This window comes from Rana temporaria, chromosome 7 (assembly GCF_905171775.1).
Source record: "Rana temporaria chromosome 7, aRanTem1.1, whole genome shotgun sequence".
Taxonomy (NCBI): domain Eukaryota; kingdom Metazoa; phylum Chordata; class Amphibia; order Anura; family Ranidae; genus Rana; species Rana temporaria.
Genome location: NC_053495.1, coordinates 21,992,512 through 22,010,898, shown reverse-complemented (window position 1 = coordinate 22,010,898; position 18,387 = coordinate 21,992,512). Strand labels below are relative to the sequence as shown.

General features: G+C 44.6%; 1 protein-coding gene across 2 annotated transcripts in view; it reads right to left on the bottom strand.

Annotated features, from left to right (window-relative positions):
- Positions 1-18,387, bottom strand: part of PDZRN3 (PDZ domain containing ring finger 3) — a 308,954-nt gene that overhangs the window by 268,320 nt on the left and 22,247 nt on the right. Inside the window, exon 2 of one of the 2 annotated variants that reach the window (XM_040359060.1) lies at positions 6,186-6,272. The exons of the other annotated variant lie outside the window; for it this stretch is intronic. Within the exon in view, the coding sequence (XP_040214994.1) occupies positions 6,186-6,272 (87 nt within the window). The remainder of the gene's footprint in view (positions 1-6,185; positions 6,273-18,387) is intronic. 2 annotated transcript variants of the gene reach the window in all.

The following is an 18,387-nucleotide window of genomic DNA, read 5'->3' as shown; positions in this document are numbered from 1 at the left end:
AAAATGATCGTGTGTGAGCTAAAACGACATTTTAAACCCGCGCATGCCCAGAAGCGAGTTATGAGACGGGAGCGTTCGTTCAAGTAAAATTACCGTTCATAATGGAGTAAGCACATTCATCACGCTGTAACAGACAAAAAAGCGCGAAATTTTACTAACACGGAATCAGCTAAAGCAGCCCAAAGGCGAATGGAACTCCCCCTTCAGAGTGCCGTTGTACGTCACCGCACTTTGTTCATAATTTTTTAAAAACGATGGTGTGTGGGCAACGTTCATTTTTAATGATGAAGTTGGAAAAACTGCGTTTTTTGGACATGCTGAAAAATGACGTTTTTTTTTCATGCCGAAAAACGACCGTGTGTACGCGGCATTAGACTTCCCCTTTAAAACACTATGGGCCAGATTCACGTAGAAATGGATCGGCGCAGCGTATCAGAGATACTCTACGCCGCCGTAACTTTTCCGGCTTTTGTTTGAATCCTGAAAGATTGCGCGCCGAAAGTCACAGTGGCGTAGTGTATTTCTGGCGGTGGAATTCAAATCGGCGATTAGGGGGGCGTGATTAATTTAAATGAAGTGCGTCCCCGCGTCGATTGAACTGCGCATGCTCCGTTTCGAAATTTTGACGCGGGAACGACGGCCATACTTAACATGGCAAGTCTATCTATACGCAGCAAAATAGCAGCTTTAGCTATACGCCGGAAAAAGCCGACTAGAGACGACGTAAGAGAATGTGACGGCCGCGCGTACGTTCGTGGATCGTCGGAAAAAGCTCATTTGCATACCCGCTGCGGAAAACGACGCAAACTCCACCCAGCGGACGCCGAAGTATTGCACCTACGATCCGAAGGCGTACGACTGTCGGATCGAATCCAGATGCCGTCGTATCTTGGTTTGAGGATTCAAACTAAAGATACGACGTAGGGAATTTGAAAGTACGCCGGCGTATCAGTAGATACGCCGGCGTACTCTCTCTCTGAATCTGGCCCTATGAACGAGCAAAATGACTAACCCCCCAGAAAGGATTTTTTTTACAGTCTGCATTTTCCCACCTACACGGCTGTGATGCTGTTGACACTTTAAATCCGAGAGACCACAGTGACGCAACATAAGTCACAGGGATGAAGTCTATAAACTTTCTACTCCCAGACCTGGTGGTATCGGAGGTTTGCTGGTAAAAATGCGGCCAATTGATATTCATATTTTTTTTTTACATTTTTTCACGTCTTTTGCCAGTTAAGAAGCTTGGCAGCTGTGTGAGGGTTTGGTGAATAGCAAATTCATACAGAAACATTTTTTTGGCATAGGAGATACAAGTTCTCACACAGAAATACCTTTATTCAAATTACGGAACAGAAGCCCAGTGTGAGAGCAACGCCGAGCTGTGCCGCTCCTAACGGCCCTCAGTTAGATATATAAACCCGAGCTTAAAAATAGAGAAAGGCATATTTGATATTGATCAGCCAGGAACAATGGGCCAGATCCACAACCAGCGGGCGCAACGTAACTTTTGTGATTTAAGTTACACCGCTGCAAATTACCCAAGTTAGTGCCCGAACCACAAAGCACTTACCTGGAAATTTGCAGCGGTGTAACTTAAATCCGTTGTAACAAAACCCATTTAAATTAGGCACGCTCCCGCGCCGGACGTACTGCGCATGCTCCCGACGCTATTTTCCCGACGTGCTTTGCGCGAAGTTACGTCGCGCAGAGTTTTGTGAATCGCGACGTGTAAAAAAGAGATGCGACGGGGAAAAAAAATGTAAAAAAAAATTTGTCAGCGATGCGGGAAAGACGGGTATACTTTTACATGGTGTACTAACTTTACACTTTGTAAAAGTAGCCCTATCTTTGCGACGGCAAACTAACACTTACGGCGACTTAACGAAGGGAAAAAGCTTTGTGGATCTCCGGAAGTGCTAATTTGCATACCCGACGCTGGATTACGACGAGAAATGCCCCCAGCGGCGGCCACGGTACTGCATCCTAAGATCCGACAGTGTAAGTCCATTACACCTGTCGGATCTTAGGACTAGCTATGCGTAACTGATTCTATGAATCAGCCGCATAGTTAGAAACAGGGATACGACGGCGTATCAGCAGATACGCCGTCGTATCCCTTTTGTGGATCTGGCTCAATGTCAACAATGTCAATAATTAAAGACTACGGAAACCCTGACAATCAACTTCCATTTTTTGGGCCCTTTTTGTTTGATATGCCATTGAAAATGCTTTGTTACAGTATATCTTTTTGGCAAATGCAAAAATAAATTATGGATCCTGCCAGAAATCATGTCAGCTGATAACTTCCCATGCTCTCTCTGTCTGTGCTACATTGTTATCAGTGAGGTTGTTTTAGGGCTTCTTTTCAGTGGGAACGTGGGGGAACGCAGTTCCGGCACCTCCAGCATGTACTGTCAGGGCTCTTTCACACGGGCGGCCTGTTCAGGTCCTCCTGCCATTTTTTTAGGTGGACCTGAACGGGCGCTCCGTGCTCCTCCTCAGCGGTGACATGCCCGCTGACATCCGACCCGCTCCGATCCGCCAAAGTGTGACGGAGGAAAAACCTACTTTTCCATCCGTCTGGCGGATCGGATCGGGTGAACACGGACAGACAGTCCGTGTTTATCCGATCCCCCCATAGGGGAGAGCGGAGAAAAGACAGGGCGGTCCCTGCACAGTGTGCGGGGACCGCCCTGTCACCCGCCGGCTCAACGGGGATCAACAGAGCGATCCCCACTGAGCAAGTGGAGGTTCACAGGGTGGATTATTACTGATCTGCCCCATGTGAAAGGGGCCTCAAAGGGGTTGTAAAGGTAAAATAAAATAAAAAATCCTAAATAGCTTCCTTTACCTTAGTACAGTCCTCCTTCACTTACCTCATCCTTCCATTTTGCTTTTAAATGTCCTTATTTCTTCTGAGAAATCCTCACTTCCTGTTCTTCTGTCTGTAACTCCACACAGTAATGTGAGGCTTTCTCCCTGGTGTGGAGTGTCGTGCTCGCCCCCTCCCTTGGACTACAGGAGAGTCAGGATGCTCTCTACGTTGCAGATAGAGAAAGGAGCTGTGTGTTAGTGGGCGTCCTGACTCTCCTGCTCGCCCCCTCCCCCTCAAGGGAGGGGGCGAGTACGACACTCCACACCAGGTATAAAGCCTTGTATTACGGTGTGGAGTTACAGATAGAGGAACAGGAAGTGAGGATTTCTCAGAAGAAATAAGGACATTTAAAAGCAAAATGGAAGGATGAGATAAGTGAAGGAGGACTGCACTAAGGTAAAGGAAGCTATTTAGGGAATTTTTTTTTTACCTTTACAACCCCTTTAAGCCTCGTACACACGACCGGTTTTCCTGGCAGGAAAACTGCCAGGAGAGCATTTGGCCGGGAATCCCGGCCGTGTGTATGCTCCCTAGCAGTTTTCCCATCAGGAAAACAGACGATAATCTCGACGGGTTTCCCGGCAGAGTGTTTCCTGCCGAGAAAACCGGTCGTCTGTATGCTTACCTGTCCAAGGTAAACCCGTGCATGCTCGATAAGAGTTTGACGCATGTGCGGTAGCAAACAAGTGAGGTGTAGCAAGATGGCAGCGATGGCATCCAATGTGACAAGCATCAGCTCGTCGATGACGTCACCGCGTTCTTGCCATTAAAAAGAACAGCGGTTCTTTTGAATGACCGTCTGTATGCACGGCTTTGCAAGACAAGCTTGCCAGGAACCCATCAGGAAAACCGACGTTTATTGACAAGGGGTGCTGGAGGGTCTTCTGATGCTGGCTCTTGGGGGGATCTATTGTTCCTGGGGGGATCTATTTTTGTATGGTGGTTTATTGTTGCCGGATAGGTCTATTGTTACTGGAGGGAACCTATTTTTGTGCAGTGGTCTATTGTTGCTAGAGAGGTCTATTGTTGCTGGAGGGCAATCTATTTTTGTGGGGAGGTCTATTGTTGCTGGAGAGGTCTATTGTTGCTGGAGGGCACCTATCCACTGCATAGTGCAGCTTAACCGTTTCCTGACCGCCCCATAGCAGATTTACTGATACAGGCTGGCGGTTCTGCACAGAATCGTGTATATATACATGATTCATGCACTTCGGGGTCGCGGGCGCGCGCCGCTGGCATCTCGCTGTGATTTTACACAGCAGGTCCCGCGTACCCGATGTCTGCCGGGACCTGCCGATCATTCGTTACATTGACAGAAGGCCAGTCTGCCGATGTAAACAAGGCAGATTGTTGTGCTGTGAGTACAGGAGACATGGATCCTGTGTTTCTGTAAAGCAGGCACACGGATCCATGTCTTCCACTGGTAAAAGCACCTCCCCCACTACACTGTAACATTAGCTAGGCACACAGTTTACCCTTTTATCACCCCTGCTGTTAGCCCCTTTCCAGTTAGTGTCATTAGTACAGTGACAGTGCATATTTTTAGCACTGATCACTGTATTAGTGTTACTGGTCCCCAAAAAAAGTCAAAAGTGTCAGTTAGGTGTCCAATTTGTCTGCCGAAATATTGCTTATCGACACCATTGTGAAGCGTGAAAAAATCCGCGCTACCCCAATATATATAAAAAGTACAACAAGTTTGCGTGGATGCAAAGAGATGGTGCAAACTGCAATAGAGCAAAAAACAAGTAAATTCTTAACAATAATACTAATTGATACTAATTGATATTAAAGTGACAGTGCTGTAACTATAAAGATAACTGGAATATTCAGTAATATAAGTATGTAAAAAAGTAAAAATAGATGCGCAACCTAAAACATTGCAAAACACAGTACAAAAAAAAATAGCGTGCAAAAAATAAAGAAAAATATAAAAAAAAAATCTGAAAAAAAATAAAAAATAGTTTTTCTTTTATTTCAGATAAAAATAAAAAATAAATTCTTCTTTTTGCATGTTATTTTGATCGACACCATTTCTAGTAAAACATATGTATATATATATATATATATATATATATATATATATATATATATATATATATATATCCTATAGTTTGTAGACACTATAACATTTGCAAAAAAACTATCAATATACGCTTATTGGGATTTTTTATTTATTTTTTACCAAAAATATGTAGCAGAATACATATTGGCCTAAATTGATGAAGAAATTCGATTTTTTTATATTTTTTATATTTTTTTATTGGATGTGGTATAGATATATTATAATAAAATATTGGAATTATGTTGATAATAAAATTCAGTAAAATATTTGAAATGTTGATAGAATTTTGTTGATAATTATAAAAATCAATTAAATATTTAAAACAGAGAAAGTAAAAATATATTTTTTCTTGTCAAAATAGTCGGTCTTCTTTTTTTTATAGCGGAAAAAAATAAAAAACGCAGAGGTGATCAAATACCACCAGAAAAAAAAAACGCTATTTGTGGGAAAAAAGATCATCAATTTTTTTGTGTACAGCGTCACATGACCGTGCTATTGTCAGTTACAGTAATGCAGTGCTGTATTGCAAAAAATGGCCTGGTCATGAAGGGGGGGGGGGTAAATCTTTTGGAGGTCAAGTGATTAAGGGGATCTAAAAACACAAAAGTCAGCTGCAACTTCCATTGTTTAGCTTGACAGGCTAAGGCCCCTTTCACACTTGTGCGATTTTTTACCGCGATTTTGACACGACTTGAAGCAATGCCTTTATAATGTTGAGGTCTTTGGGCCTGAAGTCGCCTCAAAGTCAGACCAAAGTAGCGCTGCGACTTGAAATCGCACAGATATGAACGGTACTCATTGAAAATCATGGAGTACGACTTGTCCTGAGACTTTGCAGCCCCAAGTCGCAAGGACAAGTCGCACAAGTGTGAAAGGGGCCTAAAGTAGACTTTTTTTTTTTTTATAAATCTCTCTCAGCACTCACTCGCTCAGAGTATCCGCCTTCCCTTTCAGCGGCAGCAATGATGTTCTGAGCGAGTGCGCTGGCAGGCAGATCCCGCCACGGTCAGATACACAGAGGGACGGCATAGAGAATGGAGCTCTGTTATCGGCGGTGACTGCGGCTAAATAAAGAAATAGAAAATCTCCTGCGTTCTGCGGGTCCCTTCCCCGACCATGAATAGCAGGCAGTCTCCCCCCCAGACACCAATGTGCCCTGTGTTTCCCCCCCCCCCCCTGGCTTCAGACGCCCCCCCCATTGCTCAACAGGAAAACGAAAACACATTTTAACAATTAACATACCACACATGACCGTCCACCAATAATATTAAATCCCAGCGATCCGGATTCTCGGTGGAGCACCAGAGTCAATGCGGTCGTCTCTTCTCCCTACAATGCACAGGTAAAAGAATTCAGCATGTCACACAGAGAGCCTTGTGTACGCTCAGCGAGCGGCGTTAAGCGCTGGGTAAATATACATGGCCAAGAAAGCAAATAATAAAAACCAAGAAAAGCTCTTACCAGCCCGAGCTGAAATCCCACTTCTGCCATTAATAACAATAATTTTTACACGGAAAGAAGCATGTGTGGTTTATTACTTACGGCAAACTTCATTTAAAGAGTACCTATACATATAATTTAAAGAGTCACGTATACATATAATGGCGGTCACCAGGGGGGCTGGATCAGTCCTTCAGCAAGGTTTTCTTTTCAGCATACGGGACTTTATTCTATAAACTAAAATAAGGCCTGAACGTTTTTGCTATCGCCTTTCCTCTTGGCAGCGGTGTTTTGGCAGAAAAACCGCTTGTAAATGCGTGAATGGGCTCAAATCACACTGCACTAAATCGCATGTGAATTGCACTGGATGCAGTGCCCTGGGCGATTCATAGGCGATTCTTAGGCTCGATTCACACCTATGCATGTTGCTTTTAAGCGTTTTTGCAGTGCTTTTTGCGGTGCTTGCTGCATTTTCGACACGCGTTTTAACCGTGATTTGCGTTTTTTTTTTTTTTTATTAATTTTTTTTTTTTTTTTTTTGCCGCCAATTTTTTTTTTTTTTTACATTTCCTTTAACAACCATCTATAATCGAGTAAAAAAAAAACTAAAATCGTGGCAAATCGAGTAAAAACGCGGTACTTGCATTTTGGATGCGGGTCCATTGAATTTTATTAGGCTCGATTCACACTAATGCGTTTTTTGGTGCATTTTGCATTTTGCAGAAAAGCAGGGACATTTTTGAACATGGGTTCCTATGGAACACGTTCACATCAATGCTTTTTTGTGCCTCTGCGTTTTTGGAAAGGGGCGGGGACTTTTTCCATTTTTTGCATGTAATAGAATTCAATGGACCCGCATCCAAAACGCAAGTACCACGTTTTTACTGCGTTTTTGCCGCGATTTGCGTTTTTTTTTATCTGTTTATAGCTGGTTGTTAAAGGAAATGTAAAAAAATTTGAATTGATGTAAAAAAAAAAAGGCAAATCGCGGTAAAAACGCGGTAAAAACGCACTGCAAAAAACCCTTAGAAGGGGTTAAAAAGGGATTATCAGCTCCCGCTTAGCGTTGCTTTCAAAGCGCTTTGAGAGCGGAGCCCATTCATTTCAATGTGCAGCGGCGGTGCAGGAGCAGTGCATACATCGCTGCCGCAACGCCCCAAAGGTGCTGCTTGCAGAACTTTTTTTCCCGTCCTGCAAGCGCACCGCCCCAGTGTGAACGCACTCAGGCTCTCAAACTGGGGCTGCAGAAGAGGCAGTTTACAGGCTATTTTTAACGCAAAAACGCCTGTAAAGAGCCTTAGTGTGAGAGGGGTCTGAGGCTCCATTCATACCGTAGCGTACGGCAGTGACACCTGCTGCACCGCGTTTGTTTTTAGCGTGTTTTTGTGGCACGTTTTTGCAGCTACACCATTAATTTCAATGGGCCTGCCTCCACTCTAAAAACATGCCAAAAATGTTGACGCAGTCGTTTTTTTTTTTTGCCACGATTTTAGCGCGTTTTGCCGCACAGTAATCATGGCAAAAATGCCATTGAGAAATAATAGCATCTCGAACGCGTCCCGTGTCTTGCCGCGATTTTGGAGTCGCAGGCAGAATCCCGCAATTCCAGTACACTTACACTCAGGTGGTAATGGAGCCTCATGCTGCCTGTAGTAGACGGATATCACCTTCGTAGGGGCAAAGTAAATTTTTAATAATAAAAAAAGGACCAATGGGGGGCAATCTGCTAAAACTGGAGTACTCAGAATCTGGTGCATCTGTGCATTGGTAGCCAATCAGCTTCTAACTGACAATAAAACCTGGAAGCTGATTGGTTTAGATGCAGAGCTGCGCCAGATTTTCGCACCATACAGTTTTAGTGAATAACCTCCAATCATACAATGTAAACTATTGCTATATATTGCGACAGACATGTACAGTATTCATGGAGACTTGTACATTTACCAAAAAGATCCACTTCCAGTGTAGTAACCAATCAGATCACTGTACTGACATCAGAGTACATTTGTGTTACTACCCCCCAGCAAATGGTTATTACTCAGCTCACAGAAATGGCCATCTCTGTGGGAACAGGCCCAGGGCCTACTTATGGGTTACATATGTCAACATATAATAAATAAAAACATAAAAAATAAACTATAACCAAATATGTAGAATACAAAAAACAAGCAATGAAGAAAGGTCATTAAAGCGGTATTAAACCCAAAAACAAAAATTTCATATATTGCAGCTTACCGATCATAACATGGCTGCATTTGTTTTCTTTTCATAGGCTTTTTTCCCCTCTGTTTTCACCTGATGATCTGGCCAGTAAAACACCTTCTGTATTAAAGTGCCTCCATTCTGGATGAAGGAGCACAGGAGGCACCTTTGTGCAGCAGCATTGTCAGGCTGGGCTCACATATATGTTTGCAGTTTGCAGCCCGGGTCCAGAGCGTTCCTGTTCACCGGTTCAGGTGCGATTCAGGTAAGATTTGTTTGCCTGAACCGGACCCAAAAACACACAAGACCCTTTGGGAAATCACACCGCGTCCGCCCCAGACATGTGTGAGCCGGCTCCATTGAGAGCAGGTCACATTCACCTGTCATGTGAATTGGACGCAGTGAACCCAGACTTAGCCCTGGAAAGTCCCTTTGCTTCTCAGCTCTTCGTTGGATAGATTAAGAGCAACACAGCCATTGGCTTGCGCTGCTGTCAATCAAATCCAAAAACGTTGGCGCCGGGGGGCGGGCCGAGTCCTGCACTCAGCGGCTATGGGCGCCGAATGCAGGACTCAGGAGCGTGCCCGTAAGGTAACCCCCCTTGGGAGAGCGCTTCCCAGATGGGGTTATCTGAGGCTGGGAGGAGACGAGAGAGCCACCGGGGGACCCCAGAAAACGCAGTTCGGGGCCACTCTGTGCAAAACGAGCTGCACAGTGGAGGTAAGTATGACGTGTTTGTTATTTAACCACTTCATTACTGGCCACTTAAATCCCCTTCCTGCCCAGACCAATTTTCAGCTTTCAGGGCTGACGCATTTTGAATGACAATTGCGCGGTCATACAACACTACTGTACCCAAATTATATTTTTAGCATTTTTTTCCCACAAATAGAGCTTTCTTTTGGTGGAATTTGATCATCTCTGCGTTTTTTTTTTTTTTGCGCTATAAACAAAAAAAAGACAGAAAATTTTGAAAAAAAAAACACAATATTTTTTACTTTTTGTTATAATAATATCCCATTTTTTTGAAAAAAAATATATTTTTTTCCTCAGTTTAGGCCGATACGTATTCTTCTACATATTTTCGTTAAAAAAAATCACAATAAGCGTTTATTGATTGGCTTGCGCAAAAGTTATAGCGCCTACAAAATAGGGGATAGATTTATGATTTATTTTAATTTTTTTACTAGTAATGGCGGCGATCTGCGTTTTTTTTTATCAGGCCTGCGATATTGCGGCGGACATATCGGACACTTTTGACACAATTTTGGGACCATTCACATTTATACAGCGATCAGTGCTAAAAAATGCACTAATTACTGTATAAATGTGACTGGCAGGGAAGGGGTTAACACTAGGGGGTGAGGAAGAGGTTAAATGTATTCCCTTGGAGTGATTCTTACTGTGGGGGGAGGGGACTGACTGGGGGAGGTGACCGATCTGTGTCCCTATGTACAAGGGACACAGCATCGGTCTCCCCTCTCCCTGACAGGACGTGGAGCTCTGTGTTTACACACAGAGCTCCAACGTCCCTGCTGTCGCCGACGATCGCGGGTACCTGGCGGACATCGCGGCCGCCAGGCGCGCGCATCGGCATCTTAGCGATGCGCCGGGCACAGTGTTTCTCCGCTGCGCGCCCCCAGCGGCACGTGCGGGGAATGCACATAAAAGGACGTCCACCCGGCAGTTGAGAGCCGCGCTGTAGACGTCTTTCGTCTATAGCGCGGCTCTCAAGTGGTTAAAAAAAAATGCAAATCTATAGTATCACTTTAAGAAAGGAAACTAATGCAGCTATCACATCTAAGAATAAGTAAACTGCAATATAATGTTTTCTTTTGGGTTTAATACTTTGCAATGATTTGAGTCAAAGACCCCATACACACTATACAACTTTTGTTGTCTGATTTCCTTTAGATTTACCAAAACCATGTAGTGCAAGGGCCTGTCTGATTGCATACAAATTGATACTCTTAAAGCGGGGGTTCTCTATCATGTCATTCAGCATAGTAGCGTGAGCTACAGTATGCCTTTATATATTTTTGTTGCGCCGTACTCACTGTTTAATCGCGTAGTAAAGTTTCAGGGGAATGGGCGTTCCTATGCAGAGGGCTCGTGATTGACGGCCGGCTATGGCGCGTCACGCTTCACGGAAATAGCCGAAATAGGTGTTTGCTCTTCACGGCGCCTGCGCAGTCAGCTCTGATATCACTCTGTGCGCAGGCGCCGTATAGCGCCGTGAAGAGCGGAGACCTACTCCGGCTATTTTCGTGAAGCGTGACGCGCCATAGCCGGCCGTCAATAACGAGCCCTCTGCATAGGAACGCCCATTCCCTGCGGGGAGTCTGAAACTTTACTACGCGATTAAACAGTGAGTACGGCGCCAAAAAAAAATATAAAGGCATACTGTAGCTCGCGCTACTATGCTGAATGACATGCTAGAAAGTAGTTTTTAGGGTGAAACACCGCTTTAAGGTTTGACCTTGTATTATATGTTTTCTGGTAAATCTGAAGACAAAAATCTGCAGAAAATCTAATGCCGCGTACACACCATCACTTTATGTGATGAAAAAAAATTACGTTTTTAAAAACGTCACTTTAATTGACCGTGTGTGGGGGAAAACGTCGTTTAAAACGACGTTTTTTCACCCGCGCATGCCCAGAAGCTACTTCTGAAGCAAGCTTCAATGGAAAAAGTGGTGAGAACGTAACCTCGCTTTGCTAGAACATTGTGAGAAAAACGATGGTGTGTAGGCAACTTCGTCTTTGAAAATTGAAGTTTCAAAAACGTCATTTTTTACTTCACAGAAAATGTCGTTTTTTTTCATCACATAAAGTGATGGTGTGTACGGTGCATCATAGTGTGTATGGGGCTAAGGGGTTGAGGAGAGGTCAGCAGCAATCAGCAAAAGTTATTTATAAAATACGGGCCCCAAGTGAGAAGTCGGTAAAATACATTGCAGTCTTCCAGAAAGTTCGCGGAGGTTCTGATTAAAGGACCTGTTTCTATAAGAAAAAGGAACAATTTTTATACATAAAGTTCTGTGATAGTCACAGTGGATAGTGAACCTTGACCATCACTTCCATAATGGGGAGATAGAGATAGGTGAAGGGCCCATCTACAGAATTCCGGGGTCCAATTATTTCCCCAGCGGCCCCATTGCGGAGCCAGATTTTGATCTAAGCCTCTGCAAAGGGACTGCAAGGGTTAAGGACAAAAATATCCCCCGCAGCTCATCTGCTATAAAGCAAGGAATGAGTAAACACAGTCTGTGTCCACAGCCAACCAATGTGCTGCGCTCACAGCTGTCAGCTGAAAAAACCCAACACTCCGACATGCCAGAAGACAACTCGGGAGACAAATCACAAGACTGGCCTTAAAGTAAACCTGAGAAGAGAGAAGAATGGGAGCTGCCATTACTAGATTGCAAGCTGTATGGTCATCCTGGTGCTGGCTGCACTACCTAATGAGTCTGTAAGGGCTTGTGTGAACTAGTGCCGCCCTCTGAAGTGCGATCCGCGGTGGACAGGCGGTGGGGAGGCATTATGCATACTTCCCAACTGTCCCTGATTTGGAGGGACTGTCCCTCTGTCCTCCTTATTTGTCCCTCATTTAGATGTATATAAAATGCATCTATCAAAAAGTGTTTCCCGGTGCTAAACCTTTCATCCAATTTCTAAATTGTTGCATTTGTAAATTCCAAAAGCCAATATAAAGGAAAAGTAGTGGTAAAAAAAAGCACTTGTGGGTTTAACGAATTTCGTTTTTTTTTACAATTCTCCTTTAAGGGGGCGTGGCAAGGAGTGTGTCCTATGCCTGCATACTTTTGCTGATAGGTGTCCCTGATTCCCATGTCAAAAAGTTGGGAGGTATGCATTATGTTCCCTCCTTGATGTCTATTTTAACCCTTAATAACCCGCACCACTGTGCTACAACCAATTGATTTGCATGTGGTTGCAGTGTGGCTCCATTCACTTGAATGGGTCACGTTCAGTGGAAGGTAATGCCTGTTAAATAAGACGGGGGGGTCAATGCTTGCCATGCAATGTGTACACCCTCACCCATTCTCTTTACAGCTTAAAGCATAGGTGCTGGCTCCCCAGCTGTTGTGGTACTACAAGTCCTCTAATGCCTTTGCCATTGGGAGTCATGCTTCTAACTGTCAGTGGCTTGCAATGCTATATGGGACTTGTAGTTCTGCAACAGCTAGAAGGCCACAAGATGAGCACCCATGGATGAAGTGATAAGTTCATTTTTAGAAACATGTTACATGTTCCACCCTCCCACTGCCTGATCCCCCCCTCCCTGTGACAGCACTACGGGGAGAAGATCCCCATACTAGCTGTCACTTTTTGTAATTAGCACGGCCCCACCGGCTTGCTCTTTAGTTGCAGAGGCAGCAGCCGGGAGTGTACACATGCCACCATCCTTTGCTTTGTGACCGCAACAGGAATTATATCCCCTGCTGCTTTTGGTGAGCATAGCGTTCAAGGGGGGATTCAATGGGTTTAAAGCAGAGTTCCACCCAGGAATGGAACTTCTGCTTAGGCTGCATTCACACCTAGGCGACAAAACGCCTGAAGCGCAAAGCTACAATACGCTGGAGGGGAGAAATAACATGATTCTCTATGGAGATGGTTCACATCTCCACGCCGAACGCCGAACGCCTGAAGCTCAAACAAGTCCCGGACCCTTTTTTGTCGCGGCATATCGGGCGGCTTCGGCGTTCTCCATACCCGACAATGACCTATACAAAACCGCGGTTAAAAACGCTGCGTTTTGTCGCGGCAAATCGTGGTAAAAAACGCTGCAATTTGTCGCGGCAAATCGCGGTAAAAAACGCCGCAAATCACCTACGCCTAGGTGTGAATGCAGCCTTGGCACAACAGTGAGAACATGCCCTGTTGGGTCACACCAGAATCGCACTGCGCTCCCCAGTCCTGTGTACTTCCTGTGTGATGCAATTTTCAGCCCATTCATTTGAATGGGCTGGAATCACACTGGATCACACCAAAAGTAGCGCATGCACTACATTAAAACCACACCGTTACCAAATTGCATGGTACAGAAGTACCATGCGATCTGGTGCATGTAAACGCGCCACATTTGTAATCTGCGTTTGGGGTGCTGTTTGAACGTGATGTAGGAAACGCACACGGAACACTGATTTCCCGCACTGCGTTCTGATGTGAATTCAGCCATTTTTTTTTTTACGTTTTGGCAAGAGTTCATGACTCCAATGACACCTGTCCATGACTCCTGTTCCTGTGACACCAGTACAAGATGTAGGGGTGGGGTTGTCGCTGGAACAGGAAGGTACAGACAGCAATAAAAACCTTGTCAGTAGTTCTAACAGCTCCTCGCTACCGGTATGTGCCTTTGTCTTTGTGTCTCCAGCGCAGAGAATTCCTACCACTTCCTGTCCTGACAGGAAGTGAGGAAAGAATCCCCTCAATGTGGAAACAGATGAAAATACAAATCAAACAGAAGTTCTTACCTTCTTCCTGCTCTACTAAAAGGATCATTATTGTTTGTTCCTTTGTTGTAGAGACTTTCCCTCACTTCCTGTTCCCTTTAACAAAGAGACAGGCAATATGAGGAAATCTGCTACTTGGGGACACAGACAGTAATATTAAATACCTCACAGAGGTTCTAATCCTACTCTATCCAAAGGTATAAGCAAGTTCTGACTGGAAATTGGCGTTTAATAAATATAAATCGAAAGCCATTCAGGTCCCCATCAATGTGTATGAAAACATAACAAGATGGCCGTCTAGATGAAGCCTGGCCAAATGACTCTGCACTTTCCTCACTGACTTTCATTATAGAAACTGTGCAGCTGTTTTGAAGTGTTCTGTCACTTGGCACGGATCGCTGTGGTAATCGCGTGATCAACAACACACTTTAGTAAATTATCTCCTTTAGTGGTTTCTTAGTCACACAAACCGTCCATGTGGCTTTGCCTGGCAAACCTTATGCGGCATTCCACGGATACGGTCCAACGTGCTCGCTCTGGGGGAGTGTCTGACAGAACTTTGTTGCCCATAGCAACCTGATTTCCCTTTCATTCTCCTGCTGATACAAAAACAGGATGCTATGGTTGGTTGCTATGGGCAACACAGGCGCCTGTCTCAGGGTCCATTCACACTTGTCTTATGGCAACGTGTAAACGCTAAAGCACATAACAGAACGCATGCCCCTGCTCTATCTGTGTGATGCAGGGTCATTCATTTTGAGTGGCACCCTAACTCATCGTACATACGTATATATACTTTGCGGTTTGCAAGTGGTTTACCAGCCATAACCCTGGTACGTTTTTTTTTGTTGCATGAATGCATTCCGAGAGTGGCTCATGAGAATGCTTTCCGGAGTGGCGCGAGGGGACACCCCAGACAGTGACACCCCAGACAGTGACACCCCCCCTGCTTACAGTATTATTATTCAGGATTTATATAGCGCCAACAGTTTGCGCAGCGCTTTACAACATGAGGGCAGACAGTACAGTTACAATACAATTCAATACAGGAGGAATCAGAAGGGAAGTAGATCGTGTTTGATCCACTGTATGGCAGCGATGTAATGACATCACTTCCGGCCCAGGTTGAAAGAAAAAAAAAAATATATATATATATATATATATATATATATTTTTTTTTTTTTTTTGAAAAAGATCTGAGCCTTGCTGTACAGGGGCTGCAAGAGGCTGATACATCTCAGATCTCAGACATCTCATGTGATTCGCACCCGCATCGCTGGTGCCGATCACATACGGTGTCTGTCTGTGCGATGCAAGTTCAGCCATACAGTTGTATGGCTGAACTCGCATTAGATTTGCATTAGATTTGCACTTTTTTCCCCCGCACTAATATCGGATCACATATGTGTTTTCACCTATGCGATCTGATTCCTGTGCGAGTTCACACTGCAATCTGTGAACCGATCTGGGGGTGTCATTAACAATATACTGACACCCGCAGCGGTTCGCAGAGGGCAGTGTGAACTGCCTGCGGGAGAGATGCGATGCGGGAACCAGTGCTATAATCGCGCTGGTTCCAGCATCGCTACAGTGTGAACCTAGGCTCAATGACAGAGGTGTGTTACAACTACTGGGATAATAATGCAGGTAATGCATTCAAGTGATATTAAGGGCTTGTTTTTTTTTTAAACAAAAAAGTTATACTTACCTGCTCTTTGTAGTGTTTTTTCAGAGCAGCCCGGATCCTCCTCTTCTCGGGTCCGCTGCCGATGCTCCAGGCCCCTCCCTCCTGCCGAGTGCCCCTGTAGCAAGCAGCTTGCTGTGGGGGCAGCTGAGCAGGTTTGTTCCCGAGCCGCTACTCTGCATGTTCATTCACACACAGAGCCCGCCCCCTCTCTCTCCTCATTGGCTTACTGGCGCTAATTGACAGCAACGAAGGCCAATGACTCTTGCTGCTGCCTAAGCCCAAGAGGAGAGAGCATCCCCTGTGACCCGAGGCTCTCGTGCACATCGCTGGATCGCGATGGGGCTCAGGTAAGTATTAGGGGGGCTGCAGCACAGAGAAGGTTTTTTGACCTTGTAAACAGCACCATTTTTTTTTAAACGCAAAAACATTCAAAACACAGATCTTGGTGTTTTGAATGCTTTTAAGTGCAGAGGTGGGATTTTGGGTCTTATTGACTCCAGATCCCTCCATAAAGAGTACCTGTCACATACCTATTGCTATCATAAGGATGCTTACATTACTTTAGACAGCAATAAAAGTTAAAAATAAAATAAAAAAATGAAAGTGTAAAAAATAAATAAATAATATAAATAAATAATTAAAAAATAAAAATTAAAGTGCCCCCCTTGCACACAAAGGCAAACGCATGTGTCGTTCCCACACTCACGCAAACAGTGATCTTCCCATACATAATGTCAGATCATGACCAGTAATTCTAGCAAGACCTCCTCTGTAAATCTAAATTGGTAACCCGTGTAAAGGCTTACATAGTACTTTTACTATGCATAGTAAAATTTACGTTGTTTGTCACTGCTGCACAGGCGTGTGCAATTTTAAAGCGGAACATGTTTGGTATCTATCGTATCGTAACTTCATCTTTTATACCTTACAAGAAAATTGGGTTATGTATTGTGTTTTTTTGCATTTCAATTCAAAAAAATGTATTTTTCCCCCAAAAATTGCATTTGCATACGTCAGTTTGTTCAATTAGGCTTTGACAAAAAAAAAAAAAAAGCTGATTGGTTACTATGCAGAGCTGCACCAGATTTTGCACCTTCCAGTTTTAGTAAATCAACCCCAAAGAATTGCAAAACCTACCAATTTATTCTCTAGGGCCTCTGCTTTAAAAAAATATATATAAAATGTTTGGGGGTTCTAAGTAATTTTCTAGCCCACAAAACTGAATGTTACAAAAGTGCCAGAAAAATCTTGCGCGTTTAGGCGCTTTTAAGATTTTTTTCTGTTTAAAAGCTCCTCTCCTGAACGCACAAGTGATGTTTTTTTTTTTTTGCCTCTCTAAGCCCCCGCCTCTATTGGTGGGTTTAGTTCCACTTTATTAAACAATCCATTTCATTCCTATCAGGCAGACAGATTGTAAGCTGCGTGGCTCACTTAAATGGCCAGCTTGGTGAGAAGATATTAGTTGGGAATGGAGTATCCCCTAGCTTGATAAGAACCATGTTTTTTTTTTTTGTGGAATGTGGTCAGCCCTAGAGCCTCGTCCTGCAGAAACAATCAGGGTGACAAATTAGGTATCCCGGACAGCTGGGGATCTGTGTGTGTAAAAAGATCCGAGGACAAAAAGGCTAATGTATGTGGGGGCCCTACTACCTGGAAAAACACAGGACAACATTTATTTCATGGGGGGACAGGTCCATCGATAGAAGAATGCGTAAAGACTCCCCATACATCATTCTCACTATAGAAGTGGCATGAGAAAGCAGAAAAGTTGTTAGGAGGGCCTGTTCATGCTGCAGATTTTTTATTTTTATTTTTTTGCCCCCTGCAAAGCACCTTGCAAATGCCTAGTAGGGCCTGATAATTTTATGCTTCATTTTCACTTTCACTTACAAGTTTCAACACCCACTCACAGTGTAAGGAGAAGCAGCATGCCAATAAGCGCATTTCTGCTATCTCCTCCTATCAGCGTGTTGCTTGCACTGCTGCACACCTGAGAGGCTCCTTGTGCTGCTTCCTCCTCCTCCTCTACGAGCTTTGCTGTACAGGGGCTGCAAGAAGCTGATACCAAAAAATACATTTAAAGCGGAGTTCCACCCAAAAATGGAGCTTCCGCTTTTCGGAATCCTCCCCCATCCGGTGTCACATTTGGCACCTTTCAGGGGGGAGCAGATACCTGTGTGATATTTTCTCCCACTTCCGGGCATAGATCGCCGCGGCGACCTACGCCACGTCTGGCGCCTTCTCTTCCCCGCTGTCTTCTGGGAAACACACAGGTCCCGGAAGACAGCAGGGACCAGTGGGATCGCGCAGCGTGACTTGCGCATGCGCAGTAGGGAACCAGTAAGTGAAGCCGCAAGGCGAGTGGGCGGGGGGGGGGGGGGGGGGTGTTGGGGGATGTCACTGTGTTAACTTTTAAATGGGCACAGTGGCTGCATTTGATGGGCACAGTGGCGTTATTTGAAAGGAACAATGGCTGTATTTGATGGGCACAGTGGCGGCATTTGATGGGCCCAGTGGCGGCATTTGATGGGCACAGTGGCGGTATTTGAAGGGCACAATGGCTGCATTTGATGGGCACAGTGGCGGTATTTGAAGGGCACAGTGGTGGTATTTGATGGCACAATGGCGGCATTTGATGGGC